The 19,409-nt window shown below is 38.2% G+C and overlaps 1 protein-coding gene across 1 annotated transcript; it reads right to left on the bottom strand.

Moving 5' to 3' along the window:
* Positions 1-627: 627 nt before the first annotated feature.
* Positions 628-18,985, bottom strand: WHAMM (WASP homolog associated with actin, golgi membranes and microtubules). Its single transcript, XM_036735446.1, has 10 exons — positions 18,174-18,985; positions 14,547-14,720; positions 13,259-13,409; positions 11,893-12,062; positions 11,036-11,201; positions 10,335-10,522; positions 8,244-8,330; positions 7,922-8,017; positions 5,285-5,780; positions 628-2,437 (listed from the first exon to the last, which is right to left on the bottom strand). The coding sequence occupies exons 1-10, from the start codon at positions 18,786-18,788 to the stop codon at positions 2,142-2,144; spliced, it is 2,439 nt and encodes an 812-aa protein (XP_036591341.1). The 5' UTR covers positions 18,789-18,985; the 3' UTR covers positions 628-2,141.
* Positions 18,986-19,409: the final 424 nt, after the last annotated feature.

The following is a 19,409-nucleotide window of genomic DNA, read 5'->3' as shown; positions in this document are numbered from 1 at the left end:
TATCATTTAACTGGAATTTTAATAGTCATTTCCATCCCAACTAGATGTTTCTCATTTTACAAATGTGAAAACTGAGGTACAGGGAGGACAGGGCCCAAGATCATACAAGCTCTTCAGCGGCACAGCTAGGACTGGAAGCCAGGGTCCTGCCAAGTCAATGCTTTCTAGTGTACTATAATTGCCTTTCTTCATTGAAATTTGGTGAATGTAAAAGAAGTCCTGTAATCAGTCCCTAAAGTTTTTTTTTTCTTTTTTGCAGGGGGAAGGCAGGGCAATTGGGGTTGAGTGACTTGCCCAAGGTCACACAGCTACTAAGTGTGTCAAGTGTCTGAGGCTGGATTTGAACTCAGGTCCTCCTGACTCCAGGGCCTGTGCTCTACTAATTGTGCCACTTAGCTACCCCTAAAGTTTTATTTTTTAAGAAACTTTTTAGAATGCAATATAAAACTTGACAAACTTCAGTAACTTGTAAAGTAACTCCTAACTCATAGCAAAGGGTTTCTCTTCCCAAGAAGCCTGTCTTTTAGACAGATAAAGAAGAAAAATCCCACGGCAATGGTCTATAAAGGTATGTCATAGAATTTGAAGTAAACAAATATAATTAAATGAAAAAAGTACGTGTCCTGCTTCATTGTTAAAACATTTTAATTTCAATTTTGCCTTTGTTACAAAACACAGAAAGCTCTATCGTCCTATAACCAAGTATAAAACTGATGACCAAGGCAGCACATTTTCTCCCCAACAAAAAGGCACTTGTCAACATTCTAGATGGAGAGCTCATGAAGGTGCATTTTAAATTACTTAAACTTAAATTACTCAAGCTAAACCAAAATGTTACTATATTAAACACCAAAAATACATGAAATCCAAGTTTTTCATATAAAATGTTTTTAAAATAGTAAACTGTGTTTTATAAACACAGTAAAAACTGTGAGAGCCAAATTCTACCTATCACCAGGGTATCCATCCCCCACAGACAAAAATAAGGTGTTTAATGGGGCAGCTAGGATGCATTTCCTCATTTTATAATAATGTTTAGATACCAGAAAGGGGGAACATAGTTTCCAAGAGCAGCCATTTCCTGAGAGGAAATGTTTCCAACCCACATTAACTACATGATTTAAAATCCCCTCCCACCCCCAATAAAATTGTACATGGCAAACAAAGGATCAGTTGAAATCCTACTGAATCTTAAACCTCATATTCTGCCAGTTTTGCCCTGGAAATGTTAAAGAATTAGTAGCCACATATTACAAAATTATATCAGTTAAGGTATTGTGAGATTTCCATTCCCCATAAATGTAACACTGAGGTACTGAAAACAGTTCTGTGCACAGATATGCTAGAGAATATAAAATAAATTATCTTTATATTTAAAATGTTTCCCAAATGCCATCAAATTACTCTGGTTACTCATAATAAATTATTCAGTTTTAACAAATTAAAATGTTGATAAACACAATCATTTCAATTATATAACTGCATTATTTATGAACCATAGCAAAAACTGCCCAACACCTCCAAAAAACTCTTCCCTCACCAATAAAGTAAAATGGTAATGTTTACTTTTCTGATGTGAAATACGCTCCAGAATCAGAGTGTAATACATTCTACACTGCACGTGGCTTAATGGATAAATACTTGTGCCAACAACGTCTGCCAGTTTCTTTAATCTCAATGCTCTTCCTCTCTCCTTTTGTCTCTAAAGCAAACATGGTTAGGCTGGGGGTGGGGAGAGGAGAGGTGACTTGTTTATTTCATTATCCAAAGTATTTGCTGAAGACTTTACACTTTTCAAATTTATTCTGTGGTAAAATATACCAGACACATGTCCTAAGTGTGTGGTTTTTTTTTCCTGGGGGTGGCTCAGAAACTTCACCCATGAAATGTAATCTAAAGGTTCTTTGGTTAATCTGTGAATGAAAAGATTAAAAAATCATGCATACTCTATTTCAATAACAATGAAAATAATGAAAACCCCTGCAATGTGGTTCTCGTGCACAAAATGCTGTTTCTGATAAACAATTATGGAGGCTGTCCTTCCCTGAGTACATATGCTTCTCACAAGTCCCCATGCGCCTATATTGCTTCATCCTGAGAACTCCATTATTCCAGCAAACCTCCGGCCTTGACAAATCAGGTTAACTGTCCCATTCTGTGTTATTCTGCTCTCCACCGTCATCCTCCTCAGAGTCAGCAGACACTCTCTTAATTCTCTGGAGAGCTGCCTTGATGCTTCTCTCCAGCTCATTGGGTGACTTTTTGTTGACGTCTGTGACGGGCTCTTGATGAACCTTCTTCAATTTAACCCCTTGCTTTATAGCAGCCAGAATGCTATCTCGGACTGAAGTTTCTGGAGCAGGCAGAGTGGGCTTCTCTACTTTGTGGAGAAGCATTTCACCATGCTTTAAAGAAGCTAAAACTTTATCCATAGCTCCTGTGACAGATTAAAAACAGTCATAATTATCATAAAAGCAAAAAGTTTGTCCAAAGCTGGTTAGATGCAGTACTCCCATTTACATTATGTAGATACAAGTATATTTACATGTAAAATGACTTAAGGATTTAGCCAACAATCCATAATGAGTTAATGGTGGTGATGCTACAGCTCTCTATGAAGACATAGGGCTTTTTCTCAGAACTGACCCTCTACCCTACAGCTAATTCCTCCAATTCAAATCCATGAGCAATACAGAACAGATGAAAATAAATATAATGGTAGCAGCATCATTATTTTCTTAGACAAAGTAATTTTAATTTATTTGCCAGAAGTGATTACTTTCTTTTAATATGTATAAACTTTATATTAGGCTTCATGTGAGCACCAAAAAAAGGTTAAAAGGACCCCAAAAGAAGAGCCACAGTGGGCTGAGGCATAAGTGAACTATTAAATTGTAAACCTTGACTCCAACACAATGCAAACACTTTAACAACTTTGGCTCTTCTTTTTCTAATCTAAACATGTTCCATGTTAAGTGGAAATAGTTTTATTTTTCAACAAGCCCTGAAAAATATAGATAATAGATAAAAATAGATTAAAATAAGATAAAATAGAAGAAAATAAAATTCTCTGTGGTTCCATTTATATAGTATGCCCTGTATTCTATTCCCAGTTCACAAAGCTGGACTTCTCTAAGCTAAAATCTTAGGTACTAGACAGTATGCATGATTTTTTAATCTTTTCATTCACAGATTAACCAAAGAACCTTTAGATTACATTTCATGGGTGAAGTTTCCAAAGAGCCCCCAGAAAAAAAAAACCCACACATTTAGGGCATCTGTCTGGTATGTTTTACCACAAAATAAATTTGAAAAGCGTAAACTCTTCAGCAATACTTTGGATAATGAAATAACAAGTCACCTCTGTTTCATTCTACAAGCCTGAAGTCAGCTGGTCTCTACAAGTGAAAAGGTGCACAATAAAACTTCCAACGAGCAGCTCAATTATGGGAGGTCCATTGTGGACACAGCAGGACTCAGTGCCTCCACTGCACTTCAGCGAGTACACTTATGCTACGCTTGAGGAATTAGAAGTGTAGCAGCAAACTATAGACCAGGGGTGGAGAACCTTCGACCTGGAGGCCACATGTGGCCTTCTGGGTCATTGGGTGCGGCCTTTTGACTGAGTCCAAGTTTTACAGAACAAATCCTTTTATTAAAGGGATTTGTTCTGTGAAGTTTGGATTCAAAGCTGGGGCCCCCACCTTTTGTGAAGAGAAGCTACTGGAGCTGCTTTTCATTTCCCTAAAATCATGAGGAAGGTCATTATGAAAAGATGGGGGGTGTGTGGAGAGGAAGATGGTAATAACAAGCCCGAATAGTGAGAGAGCTTTGCTAGAAACTCTGGCAAACTGTTTATATTTATGGGTTGACGTGTTTTGGTGGGGAAAGGAAGGGAGGTGGTGGCAGCATTGGGCTTGGAATTTTATCAGGTAAAGCTTCTAAATCCAGGTCTACTGATTGGTAACTCTCGGGATTTGCTATGACTAGCTAAACATGGTTTGACTTTGGATTTAAACTCGTAAATTGAATTCACAGTTTGGTTCTGGGAATGAAAAGATTTCATAGTCAAGGTCCAATTATTTTGGTGTGATCTAATTTTCTTTTGGCATAACACGCAGAAACTTTGTGTTCTAAGGCCAAAATTGCTACTGCCGTATAAAGACCTGTCCATAATCTAAACTTTCAGGCACTTTTGCTTTCTTTCATCACTCATAAGAATAAATCCACGCAAACATCCAATTTAGTTTCACAATAATAGTGCTGAGATTTTACATGGCACATAATAATGTAAAACGCAGATACAATAAAGCCTTTAATAACCTAGAACCCAGACAACAAGAATCAAGGGCATAGAATATTTTTGTATTAACACAGACCCTTGCCCATAGGCTTGATGAATAAACACAAAATGACAAGAAAACAAACTTGGTTCATTTCAGCAAGTATTTGTCAAGTACTCATAATGTGCTCAGCACTTTGGAATACATTTTAAATATTGTTTAAAAACACCTCTGCACTTGCTAGCATCAATACAGATTTATCCTAATGGTCTAAGACTACAGCTATTATGAGAATGTATTCAGAGTGAAATTATTCTACAGATGATCAAGACCCTTGTCTTGATAAAGAATGATTTGATTATGCTCCCTTTGTATTTTTACTAAGGCAGGAAAATGTACCTATCCATTTTAGAAAAAAAATTTTCTATAACAAAAGTCAACAAAAGTTGAAATCAAAAAGGTGTTTTACTTATCCCTCAGTTAAATTACCCCAAACCAAAAGTTTTAGGACAATATTTTCCAAAGTAAAACATATTGATTTTCCTTTAGAAAAGCAAGAACTAAATTCTCCTTACAAATAGCAAAAGTTGTGGAATCACAATACTGTAACTGATGCGAGTTCATATAAAATAATAAACAGCTCCTCAAGATCACAAATCAGTACACTCTCAGCTTAAGAAACTTGTAAAGATGGATTCATTAATACCCCAAAAGATCCCAAATCATTAAATTCTTCGAAGTGGTCATGTTTATCAATAGCTATATTAATAGAAGACAGCCTTATCAATATAATCTATTGAACTTAAAAACCAAAGGGCTGCATGATTTAAAAAAAAAATTGTTAACTGTTATCTAAGACAGAAATCACTGGAATATTTTGAGATCAGAATGAATTTAGGGCCCTGTTCTAAACTGGGGATACAGTGACAATTTCAGATTTCTGAAACAGGAAATGGAAGTTTAAATTATCATAGCAAGAGACAGAAATTTCAAATATTTACCTGTACAGAGGTTTAAAGAACTTTTAGAGGGATCATATAATCTTTCAGCAGTTGATTCACAGACCAAAGGAAGTGGCTGATCATTATCCTTCCCAGGTGTCATGAAGTGTGGAGGCAGAGGAAATGAAAGTGAAGAGGAAGAAGGAAGAGGTGGTGGAGGAGGAGGAGGAGGTGGTGGTGGTGGTGGAGGAGGAGGAGGAGGAAGAAGAGATGGTGCTGGTGGTGACATCAGTTCTTTGTTGCGTTCTGGATGTGGTGGGTCTCCAAATGGAACCAAAATCTGAACAGGGATATCTCCAGGACTGTTTTTATATTTAGATGTTTTCGAACTTCTGACTGTGCATGAAGGAATGTTTCTTGTTTGCTTGGAAGATAAGTGGACTATTGACAGTGGTTGAGAAGCTGGTGATGAGATTTTCTGGGAAATATCTTTGGGCAATTTTGGACTAACTGGCTTTGAACAAGATGTTTTAAGCACAAACTGAACTTGACATTTCTGAAAAAGAAAAGAGTTACATTAAAAATTTGCTAAAAATGCCAACAACAAAATTTAACATAAAAAAGTAACAATAATTCCCATTTATGTAGCACTTTAAAATTTACCTCCCATCAACCTTGACAGAGGTAGCTGATGTATTATTAACCCCACTTTACAGATATGAAATACTTTGCCCAACATTAGTGAGGCAACACTAAAAAAGGCTTGGATCCAGATTACTGTAGTTTACAAAACCAATCCTCTACGAGAAGTAAACCATCCTTGGGTACTTATACTTTACTCTCAGACTTTCTTCTCAACCTCCCTGTAATATATGTAGTAAGGCAGTTTTCTCCTGATTTTCTACGACACAAGTTCAAGGACTGAAGCCTCTTGCCCTGGGTCGAGCAGGTGCCAAGACAAAAACTGAGCACCAGGACTCAGAGCCCCTGATGACAAGCCCCCTTAGCTTCCTCAAGATGGCACAAAAACTTACAAAGAACTTAATAGGAGAATTTCGAGAATGGCTGATAACTTTTTAAATATTAATTCATTTGTTCTAGGCAATTACATCAGACTACAAAGCCTGAATTGCAGATTCAACTCAAGAAGAGCATTTATATAACAGAAAGGGAAAACAAGTCCAAGACACATGAGTAGTGGTAACAGGTAAAGAATCAGTAATGCAGAGCTGCAAGGACTTCAGGATGAGAAAAAGGCTTACAAATCACAGAGGTTTCAAAGAAAAATAAATTACGAAAATAGGCTGATTCTATCTGGTCACAATACCAAAGATTGTTAGTATCTCCTGGTTCTTTGCAATATATACCGGTACTGGCCAGTAAGCAATTTATCTTGATCAACAGCTAATGTTTTAAGTTGGAGCCCTACTTAATTCAGCCATGGTATTAAGGCCTTTTAATTCTACTTTATTTATGTATCTGAGACTTAATATTCTGCCTCTTCAACAAAAATAATGGTTTTTCAGATCATCCTTTTGATCTCGTGGCTTTTCTTTTCTTAAATTTGCAACAAATTTAATTTCAATAACTCAAATTTATTCCTAAGTAATCTTCACAAACTAAAAAAATTCTTACAATGCAGCAGACATTTCACCTATTTATTAGATAGCTCCTTTTAATGTAAAAATCCATAACTTTGAAATAGTAAAAGTACTATACTTGGGGACATAAGAAGCATAAATATCTTAGCAGTCGTCTAATTTTGGAAGGCTTGTTTCTTGCCTTCCTAAAATAAGTTCTTAATAGTTATGAGAAATTCAGAATTTCTTTGCTTGAATCAGATGAAATGCTCTTCAAATAAAAAAATAATAAATTATGGAAATCTGATCCTTGTCTAGGAATGTCAATCTAGACTAAGGTCTAGATAGATAAGGAATCCAACTAAATTTAAGAAACATACAAAAATATCTATACTTCTCATGTACCAAATTTTTCAAAGTATTTTCAGCTAAACAATTCCATACGATCAACATTGTTAATATTTCTTGAAAAGGATAAATACACGAGAATAGTATTTCTTTAAAAACTCGAATTAGCAAGTCATTTACAATAAGTGATTTTTCATCATTACTTTAATTTAGAGGTTTTAATTTACTTTAAGGTAAATGAATCTATTTTATTCTTCCTGACAGATTCTAGTCTTCCAGATGCTCCTTAAATGAAGATTCACTCCTCATTCTTGAGTCTTGCTTTTCTCCTTAAATTACAGCATATTTTCTTCTCTCTCTCCTTTTATCTTAAAAACTGCATTATCTACTTCTGATCCTATAAGAATATGCTCTCATGTTCTGAGTGGTGCTGGGCCCTGGAGCAGGGAGCTGGTGACCAGAAGTAGGGAGAGGGCCAGAAATCTGTGGAGTGGTGAGCCTGACATCCGCTCTGGTCAGAGACACAGTGGTGAATGGGGTGAGTGAGGAGGGGGAGGTGGAGGGCAGGGAGGGAGTATGGCTTTTATTTTCTAAATTTAGATCACTAATTATAATTATAGTAAAAGAAATAAGACTATAAGCTGCCATTTCTCATCTTTATATCTCTAGCACACAGTAGGCCCTTAAATGTTTGAATTAAATTTAGACTATCTTTCCCTCAAAAAAACTTCACCAAAATATAATTGAGATAATTATTTCAAGTATTTACCTCTTTAAATGATTTTAGGCGTTGAAGTGTTTTCTGTCGTTCTTGGCTTATCCACTCCTGTTTTTCCTTCTCCTCTTCTTTTCTCTTGTTTCTTTTCTGTATTTAAAAAATACATACACATTCGTAATCTTTAAAATGCTTACCTCTGTCTTGAAAAATAAAGGTGTCTAAATCTCCTAACCTGTATCATTCCTCCCATGCCACCTAACAAACGTTCAGAGCATGAGCCATGGAAGAAAACTGAAGGTTTCATTTTCTTTATTTCGGTGTTATGCTAGCGTGTAGTGGCAAATTGATTAGGCAATTTTCTTCAGCTACTCACCATCTGAATATTATGATGCTGATGAAACTGCTTTATGTTTTCCTGTGCCTGCTGCAATTTGTGGTGATGACTTTCCTTGCATTGATCCTGTCATAATAAAACAAATACAAAATTCAATTTGATTCTTATTTCTGTGGGCCATGTTTTAAAAAGTAGGTTAAAAAGCATTCATCTTATAGGTTGCCCATTCAAGACACTGAACTAGCAGGAGTTTCCCTTGTAGCTCAATAGCACTTCTTTCTACACAATACTGCCTAATAACTTGAGAACTGAAGAGATTCTCCACCAAAATGCACATGAGATTTTATTGGGCAGTTCCCCAGGCTGTGACTAGGTTGTGTTCCAAAGGGGCTAAAAGTGGTGGTGAAATACATAGGGCAGCCTCAAAGCCTAACAAAAATTGTAAACAAAATTTATGCCTGATAATTGGGGAACAGAATATTACTCTGTCCCAAGGAATGAAGAACACAAAAAATTCAGAGAAACACGAGAAGTTCGTATGAAGTGATGCAGCGTGAAGAAAACAGAGCCAAATAAATAAGCATAAAAATGTAAATAAACATTGAGAAGCAACAAAACTGGTCAAATACAGTGCTCAATGTTATGCCATACTATCCAAGATACATTATATAGATATACATATACATATATAGATATCACACACACACACACACGTACACATTTCTATAAGCTTGTATACACATACATGTATATCGTCCTTTCTGTTAATAATCAATAATCTGTTTTTTTTCCTCTGGGAATATACTTTGTAAATGGGTTTGTTTGGAAATAGTTCTTGAGCCAAAACAACATGTATCAATAATTTAAGTCCATTTTACTAATAACGTACCTGAAGTACAGTATTAATAATATGATTAAATGCGTAGCCTTATATATGACCTTGAACTTATCAAGTTATCATTCAACTACATCTGACCACCATTTATAATACTGTCTTGAAGGATATATTCTAAAATTCAACCTCATATGTTAGAAACATTTTCCTTCTCTTGGAAAGCTGTCACAGGAGGTTAGAGCAGATGTTCCTGATCACCAATAACTTCTAACCACTGAAGCCTGCACCTCTTTACAATCCTCCATCTTTTTCAACTTCAAAAATTCTATGAAATGTATAAGAGAAGGCACCTGTTAGAAAAGCAGTTCCTAAATATAGCAACTATGACTTTGGAAAATGAATTGTTACTCTTCAAATTCTCTTTATCCACTTAAGTCATGGTATGCTTATTTTAGACTGGGATAACTCAAGAGGGCAGCTAACTGGTGCAGAGGACAGACTGCCCAGCCTGGAGTAAGGAAGACTCATCTTCCTGAGTCAAAATCTGGACTCAGATACTTACTAGCTGTGTGACTCTGGACAAGTCATTTAACTCTGTGTCTCAGTTTCAGTCTCAGTAAAATGAGCTAGAGAAGGAAATGGCAAACCATTCCAGTATATTTGCCAAGAAAACCCCAAATGGGGACATGAGGAGTCAAACACAACCAAACAACTCAGAACCCAACAAACATAATAAAGCTTACTAAGTCATAACCTGACCCCCTTGAGCACACCTGAAGTCCACTGGAAACTGCCTGGGGTGGTTGCTTGTCATTAGAGTAAGATAATTCTTTAAGTATTTTAAATTTCATCTGTATAAAGAGATTTTAAAGAAAAAAAACCTCACTGAAATTAGGAAAATGAAACTTCATTTTAAAGACAGATGAGATGAAGAATGTTATTTCAATAATGTATATTTTAAAGTAACAATTTTTTTTACAATAGCTAATTAAAAAAAGCAGTAAAGCACTACCCTACAGGAGTCTCAAATTGCAAGAAATTGTGAATAAATTGTGAATTCCTATTATAGTGATTGGCATTTTTTTTTAACCAATACTAATTCACTAAGGAACCTGAAAAAAGAGCTCATAAGAAGGAACTTAAACATGTGTTTAGTAATGGGAAATACTGCATAATTGCACACATTCTTCTATAGTTACTGGGTTGCTAAAAACTTAGTTTTTAATGCATTTTTATCCACCAATAACAGGAAATGACAGGAAAGGAAGATAGACAGATTCCAGCAGCGCATTTACTTTTTTGTTCCTGAGATAGGCTCTTCTTGCACAGATGGCTCCTCGCTTGGATTCCAGCTGCTGGGACTGCCGCTTGAGGGTCTTCATTGCTGAAATGTGGGGATTCTGTTGTCCCACTAGATGATCAACAACTTTAAGTTCCTCAGGATTTTCACATGTATCATAATACACAACTTCATCTTGTTTCTCTAGAAAGTGGAAGCATGAATATAGTTTTAAAATTAAGTCCTTAATTTATAAAAGAACCTTAATGAGGAATTTTAAACATGCATTTAGTAATAAACACATGTAAACACTAAAATAACTTAGTATTTTTTAAAATCAAGAACATTTTTTTGGGTCGAAACCCATGATTTCTTCCCTTCCCCTCCCCAGCCCCCAATACTGATTAAAAATTTATCTGTAACATAACCTTACAAAGCTGCCTTATGTATTGAAAGCTCAAGTGACCTATACAAGGTCACACAGCTATTCTATGTGAGGCAAAATCTGAACCCAGGTCTTCCTGACTCCAAGTTTCAACCCACATGCTATCTTCTGAAGAACATTCCTTAGATGCTAAACATCTAAAATGTTTAAAACTCAAGTTTTAAAAGTTGGTTTAAAATTTTTAATGTAAAGTATATCATTTGTAGGAACTGAATTACATTTACCATTGTCTCTAGCCACTAGATACTGCACACAATTTGTTCTCAGCTTACCTCTTATGAGTCGCCTCACAGTGTCTAGCTCTGTAATAAGCAGCATCTCTTCAAACTTCAGTATCTCAAGCTGAACTTCATACAATTCAAGTTGAACTTCATAATACTGCATTTCTAGTTCATCTACCACATCCATGTTTTTCTCTACTTCAGAAAGACCTTCTACCTTATTAATGAAAAAGAACATAATGTCAATAAAAATAACACCATGGAAAGTTTGTTTACAGATTGTCCCAATTATTTTCTGACAAGCAATAGATACATGCGGCTATGGAGAAAAATACTGCTGTAACTTGCCTATTTAACGTGACAAAGGCACTAACTAGTATATTGTGACCAATTCAAGTCTATTTACGAGAGGTCATCTTTAGCTTTTCCTCATAAACTGTGAAACGTTTGTCTTAAGAAACTGATGAAAGGGAACAATGTGTATTATATAGTAATTTCCTCTTTAAAGTCATAGGAGCCCAGGAAGTTATATGGTCACGACCCTATAATGAGTAAATTAACAACAAAATTTCAGTGCACCATTAAATAAATTACAATCTCCAAACAATAAAAAGTGTGCTAGTGCCTTGAAAGTATTAATTCATTGCCCAAAGTAGCTTATCCACTTTTGTAATGAGTTTTAACATTATTACAAAGAGAATTATACCACAAATAGGTTAAATGCTGACTTTCCTATCTCTTATTTTATGGAAAAAAAACCTAGAATGACATCAAGTTGCTCTCTAGTGATTTTATATTGGCTTATTCCACACCGCCCTCAAAAATGTTTTGAGCTCCTACAAAGAAAGGTGCTACATATATTGTAGGGGCAGAGTTATTAATCAAGATCACATTTGTTTTCACCTTACCTTCTTTTTAATTTCAACTCTTTTTCGATTCAAGCATAGTTCTCTGGCCCTCCTGTGTTGTAGAGTCTCTCTTGCTAACATGTACTTCAGTTTTTCAAGTCTGGGAGCAGCTAAGGCCCAGGTGGCTTGGCCAAATCTCTCCTCATCCCGCTCCATCTGTTTTTGCATTACTATTGCATTAAAATTTAGAAGATAAATGATACAAGAAATCAGGGGTTTGTGTAACAATTAAACAACAGGCCCCTCCCTCTACTTTTTGCCCACTGTCCCTAGTTATCTTTCCCTTTAAGCATTATGCACAAATGGGTAATAAATCATAATGATGCACACCCTTTTAAAAAACACGAAGAGAAAAGGAGTTGTCTTTTCTATACATACCAGATACCTCTCAATATTTCTTCTTTTGAAAGCAGAAGGACTGAAAAATCTTTTGAAAAGATTTTTGTGTGTTATATATAGTACCCATCTCATTATAACTGCTAAATGCAAACATTAAGGGATGAATCTGTTAAACAACCCACTTTGAAAACATGTACTACTTTATTATTCATTTCAGTGTGCTGATAAACCCTGCCAATTAATCTAAAGCAAGTGGTAATTATCAGTAATAAATATGGCAAAAAGCAATTTTAAAATCAATTTCACCTAAAATGCTTTTAAGAGTAACTTCCTGTCCTACCAATGAAAGCCAAATTCTTCTACTTAAAAATCCACATTACTCATTTTTAAAAAAGAATTCTGCTTTTCTAGCCTTACCTGGTGCATTTGCTTTCATTTAACCAAAATTAGGCAATCTGGTTGTACTCTAACAGTTTGACCATTGTTTAATCCTATTTGCCTGAACATCTGCAACAGTGAGTACTGTAGAGCTCAAAGAAACAATTTCACTCTTATAATGAATTCTGGGAGGGTAGAGGTATATGTAGGGGGTACAGGGGAGTAAGGAAGCCAAGTGAAGCTGGCAGTCAGTAGTAAGACCTCCCCTTATACTAACCTACAAGGTGGATTGCAGCTTTGAAAATATTTGTATAAGGTCAGTGGATCACTCATACCCAACTACTGTTCCGATTCAGGAAGAGCATGGAAAGTCATTCAAAGTCATATGTAGTTCAGAGAAAGCTGTTCCTTTAAAAATAAAAAAAGTTGATTGCTACAATTTTACAGATATCTAATACTGAAGCAGATGTCTACATGACATTTCTACTGCTGGAAAATGAGACTGTTAGGAAGAACAGCAAAACTCTGCTTCTTTTTAACTCCAGTAACACTTGAAGAAATGAAATTCATACATTATTGTTCACTGGACGGGGGAAGGGGAAGGGGAGTGAGAAGTCTATGCTCTATCACTAAATTCTCTGATGCTTACTAGCCAAAGCATTTACTATTTCCTTAAAATAATCCACAGTGATGTCCTGAATGGATGTCACAGCTTCTTCAGCCTGTCTGGTCCATTCTTTGGCCTCTTTCTGCAATGCCTCTATTCTCTTAGGGCCCAATTCATCAAACTCCAAGGACTTCTATAGAGAGAATGAAAGAACAACTTCAGCTCAGCAGCCGATAATGGCAATATGGATGCCAAATGTGTTTTGCAGGATTCTAAATACCTTTGCCCCTCATCTAAAGCAGGTAGCAGGAATTATTTTAGCTATGTATTATTACTTTTCTCCATAAAGTTTTGGCTTCTCTTGGTATGGAAATAATAACACCCTAAAATTTGTATACCACCTACTTGGGAAGAAAAGTACAAAGTCATTTTTTTTATGAATAAAGAATTATCCTTTTCTTTATGTACAAAAACACAGTATTTACAGGGAGAGAATTCTGAAAAAGCAACATTGTTGGCGAATGTTTTATGGCTATGAACAGGAGCTCCTCTGTGCACAATTCTATAGTTTTCTTTTAGAACTGTGGAACATGTGTGTGAATTTCTCAACTAATTAAATTTGATAGCACTAATTCCATACTTAAGTTAATTTATATTGAAATAGCAATTCTAATTGTAGCCTAGCTTTAAAATCTTTTTCTGTGAAGTACAATTTACCAATAAAAAGAACACTATAAGAGGAGGAAAAAGTAGAATAAGTTCATTAAAGAAAACAGTATAATGCAAAAACTGCAAATGAAAAGGAGACTTATTTTGTAGAAGAAGTCAGAATAGCATGTGTTTATATATTCATTTAGCAATAAGGTTTTTAAAAATACCAAAATATGGCTGGTTTTTAATGTGTATTGTTGGGTGGGGGAAGAGAGTGGTACGGTGGATAGTACAATGAACTGAGAGTCAAGAAACTAGGGTTCTTAAACTCTGCCACTAATCTGCTTTTGAACTAAGATAAGTGATAACATTGCTGTACAATACCTCTGTATTTCATTTGTGAAATGAAAGTAATACTTGAAAAATTGCTGCAGGGCTCAAATGAGATAATAGTATAAAGCACTTTGAAAAGCATAAAACATTATGAAAATAGATTATCATTACTTAATTTCCATTCCCTTCCTTTCGCAGACCAGCATAGATACACTACTAAAATATTCCTGTATGGGTAACTAATTTACCAATATAAAATATATTATTATTCATTTAAATTCAGGTGGTAAAATATTGCTTTACAAACAGTACAATAAATATAAGAAAAATATGAAAGAAAACATACCGAAATTTCTAGCTTGTATAACGTTGCAAGCTCTCGCATATCCCTGAATGGTTGCAACAAATATTGGTAGAAGTTTGTTGCCACAGTAACTAATTCCTGGTAAGCTTCATCTTCTTCTTCATAAACTTTCATTAAATCTATCATCTTGTCAGCATTTTTATGCCCATGAATAATCTAGAGGATAAAAAGGATTTTAAAGGTTAGCTACAGCAGGTTTATGATTTGTACAGAATAGAATGACCATAATCACTGTATTGAGTACAAATTTTATGCGTTTACTGATTTTTCCCAAACCATGATTCGCCTTTAGTTCCAAACCCAGGTCCTCTAACTCTATAAAGCCAGTTATTTTTTTCCACTGTAACACAGTGATTCTTATAAAAGTGTTTGATATAGTATAACTTTTATAATATGCTTAATTTTGAAAGTATAATCAAAGTTGGATGAATTAACTACCATTTTAAAAAACAAGTAAAATTTGGTTAAATTCCCCTTCCCAGTCTCTCATTCCCTGAAACATGCCACAAACTATAACATTAGAAATTAAATAGTAAAGTTAAAACTATTTGGCTTAGTATTTAGCCTTTCATAGTGAAAATGTACAAAGTCATGTTTGAAGATGGGAATATGCCTCAAACATCCTCACCTTCCATCTGTGAAGTGAGGGGAGAGGGGAAGACCAGGTGACCTCTGAGGCCTTTCCAGCTTTAAATCTTACCGTCTTAGCCTAAGAATTTTTAACCTGGGGGTCCATGAACTTGTTTTAAAAAAAATTCTGACAACTGTACTTCAAAATTGGTTTCCCTTTTAATCCCATATATTTATTTTAAGCATTTAAAAAGACTGTTCTGAGTTCACTGCCTTCACCAGCCTGCCAAAGGTGTTTGTGACAAAAAAAGGTTAAAAGATCTCTGTCTTGAGTCATACCTATTACAGTCATACTATCCATGTTAGCAAAACCCTTCTATAATGTATTTTAGTCCCAAACTATGACTTTTAAGAGAATCTTTTAAACTCTAGTATTCTGAGAGGTGAATGGATTGGCTAATGAACAATTTCCAATTTACCCTTGATACAGCCTTTATTACTTAAAAAGATTTGATTCTATTCCTCCCCATCTTCATAACTCCAAAAATGAGGAATCCTAATCTTAGTTTGCCCTCGTGTGGATATCCATTCCCTTCACCATTTTACCTGCCCTTCCACATGTGCTTCCAGTTCCATCAGAGAAGCTTTTCATTACAAAGACTAAAACATCACAAAGTACTGTAGGATACACCATGATTTTATGCAAGAATAGGATGCTTTTCACTATGCCTCCAATGCACCTTCCAGACACCAGCATTTTATAATTTTATTTTTACTGCCAACTGACTGCTAGATGCTTCTACCTGGATGATCCATTAGATTCTCAAATGGGATGTGTCCCAAACAGAACTCATCACTTCCTCAAAGCTTCATGTCTTCCAGACTTCTCTATTTCCACAGTAAGCACCACTGTTTTCTTAGTTACTCAAGGTCATACCCTTCTAGTAATCCCTGCCTCTCCCCCTCACTCCACACATCCAATTAGTTGCCAAATGTGGTTGAGTCTGCTTCCAATCCTTACTTTTGCTCCAGTCACACAGCCACCATCTTTTAATTCAGATCCTAATCATCTTCCAGTCTCTCTTCCCGACATTCACTCACCTGCCAAGATAATCTTTGTAAGGCATGTCTACCCAAGTCCCCTTCTCAAAAACCCTCTCTTTATTTCCTCTAGAATAAAATGCAAATTCCTCACCCTGGCATTTAAAACCCTTCAGAAATAGACATAACTTACATTTCCTACTTTATTTCATATAATTCTCCCACGCTGAAATATAGACTGCAGCTAAACCAAACTATTAACTGTTCCTTAAACTCATCTGCTCACACATTTTCATAAATCATCTCTCATACCAGGCATACACGGCTTCATCTTGGCTTGCTGGTATCCTCAAATCCTTTCAAGACTTAGCTTAGGTGCTATTAACAAAGAGCCTTACAAGCCAGTTGTTGCCTTGCTCTTCCTTAACCACATACATGTATTGTATAAATTTCTACATTCTCTTCAGCAGAATTTAAGCTCCTTGAAGGCAGTTGCAGATTCACTGTCTTCCTATTCCCAAGGCTTGCCAGTGTCTTGCACACAAGCAAGTGCTTAATAAATGCTAACTGAATTGCTGAATTACTGTCATTTTTGTCATAACAATTAAGCAACAGTACATTGTAAAGTTTTCAGGTAACTGAAAAACTGTACGATGACCAAAAGATCCCTTTCCTGGGTTTTGATTTAAAACATATGATAGGCCATGAGCTATTTGAACTCTGCTTCTGAAAACTCTTTACATTTGTCCACAATAAAGCTTATTCACCACTTTTTTTGCCCTTTCATTGCCTTATGAAGTCCTTCTATAGCATTTTCCTTGTCCGTTCACTATCTATAGACAGATTTCAACTTTTATTTCTATTTTCACATGCCCAGCCAAAGAGATTGTGTCTTCTGCCTTCTATAGTTCAAGGAATCAGATTTAGGGTTGGAAGGAACCTCAAAATCTATAGTCCAGGATTTAACTTGGGATCTGTGAAATAAAAAAATTTATTTTGATAACTATTTCCATATAGATTGGTTTTGGGGTTTTTTTTTGGCAATCCTATGTACTTTATCATGCATCTAAAAACTTTCTGAGAAGGGGTTTAGTCTTTGCTAGCTGCCATGGGCAGCTAGGTGGCACAGTAGATAAGAGCGCTAGGCCTGGATTCAGAAGACTCAATTTTGTGAGTTCAAATGCCAATGCAGACACTACCTGTGTGATCCTGGGCAAGTTACTTAATCCTGTTTGCCTCAGTTTCCTCATCTGTAAAATGGAAAGGAAATGGCAAACCACTTCAGTATGTTTGCCATGAAGACTCTAATGAGCACATAGAGTCCAAACACAACTGAATAACAACTGTTTATGACACACAAAAAGGGACTGTTCTTATTGCTTCCCAACATATACCTCCCAAAATACATTAATGCTAGTTTCTGGATAAAAATGTTTGACATTTTGTAAATATCAACCCTTACAACAAACCTTGAGGCAAACAATATATTCCAACAATGAAGTTCATCCTTACAGGATCTGCATTGGAAATATTTATTTCTCGGTTGACAATACTGTTACCCAGCTGTTCAGGAGAAGCACACATGCCTTAATTAAGGAAAACTCCTGTAAAACCATCCTCGCAGAATGTAATCTCACAATAGGGTTTGGAGAGAACACTGAAGTGAAGGCCTGAATGTAAAACAAGGGACCACCTTTTAGAATTAAACTTTTAGCATGGGCTCTCAATCCCTAAGACCAGGAGCCAGGTGCTTAAACCTCACCTCTTTTGTTCTACAGGTGAGAGGGGGTTCACCGAGGGGGCAGACCCGCCACAAAATTTTAATTGGATTGATTTACGCAAAGTAGCAAGTAGCCCCTCCCACTTTTGGAGCCCATGTGCTTGTCACTTTCTCCAGGTGCCAAACCTGCACCTGAAGGCGTGGAGCGGGGGGGATTTGGTGACACTGTCCCCGACCCCTGGAGTCCCCTGCCCCAAGGTGCTGCGGGCTGGCCGTACCCCCTGGAGTCGCTCTTTGGCCCGGGCCACGTGCCCCTGCAGGGTCTTCTTCCGGAAGTCGTGCAGGTTCTCGAAGTACTCGTCCCCCGGCTCGGCGTCGGCGGCGAAGAGCGAGTCCAGGAGCATCCTGGCCCCGCACCTGTCGGCCGCGGCACTCAGGTAGAGCTCCAGCTGGCGGCAGCGCTCCTGCAGCGCCGCCTCGTCGGGCGCGGGCCCGGCCGGGAAGAGCAGCGCCCACAGGCCGGGGCCGAGCTCAGGAGGCAGCGCGGGGAAGCAGCCCTCCAGCTGTGGGCTCACGGCGGCCAGCTGCCGGTGCACGCCCTGCAGCTCGGCCGCGGAGAACAGGCCGGCCCAGCTGAGCGGCCCGCACGACTCGGCCTCCGCCTCCTCCGCCTCGCCGGGGGCGCCGCCGCTACCCGGGGCCGGGCCGAGGCCCTCGCGGCGCCGCCGCCGCTGCCGCTGCTGCAGGGTCCGGTTGTGACAGGTCACGGCGAACTTGGCCTCGGGCTCGTTCCAGGCCACCATGAAGCGCAGATTGGGCCGCTCAGGCTCTGAGAACAGGTTCTCCTTGACGGCCACCCAGCCCTCCAGGCTGTCAAGCCGCTCTTCCGCCATGGCCCGGCTCTTTCCGGGAAGGGCCGCGAGAGGCGCTCCCCTCACGGGCCGCAGGGCTCGCAGCTAGAGGACAGCACGAGCGCAGGGCCGCTCCGCCTTCGCGCGGCCCGCGGCGCTCTGAGCCTGCCCTCTTGTCGCGGTCTCCCAGAGCCGCACCGAGCCGGGGACATTTTCTGCGCGGGCGAGGCGTCCCAAAGCCGAATCACCCTCCACCGCCGCCCCTCCCATTGGCCGAAACATTTCCTCCGCTACTCCTCCCACTGGAGGGGAAGGGGGCCGGGGGCGGGGCGAGAGGGTCACCCTCCACCGCCGCACCTCCCATTGGCCAGACACTTCCACCAGTGCCCCTCCCGTTGGCCGGGTCACCATCCACCATCGCCCCTCCCATTGGCTGAACCCAGGCTCAGGGGGCGGAAGAGGGGCGGGTGCAGTCATCGGCTCTGCTGTGAAACTGAGGGGAGTAGAGGTAGAGGGCGGAGCCATACCGTTGGGGGCGGGGCCAGGCTGCTGGGTCTGGTGCCACTTAGGGGAGAGAGGGCTTTCCAAATGTCCTCCAATTTTTAGTCTCCCCCCGACCCCCCACCCCCAGGCCCTTTACAATTTCCAGTTGTAGGATCATAG

The sequence above is a fragment of the Trichosurus vulpecula genome, chromosome 8, assembly GCF_011100635.1.
Source record: "Trichosurus vulpecula isolate mTriVul1 chromosome 8, mTriVul1.pri, whole genome shotgun sequence".
Lineage (NCBI taxonomy): Eukaryota > Metazoa > Chordata > Mammalia > Diprotodontia > Phalangeridae > Trichosurus > Trichosurus vulpecula.
Note: the sequence above shows the minus strand (reverse complement) of the source record. Positions and strands in the feature narration are given on the sequence as shown.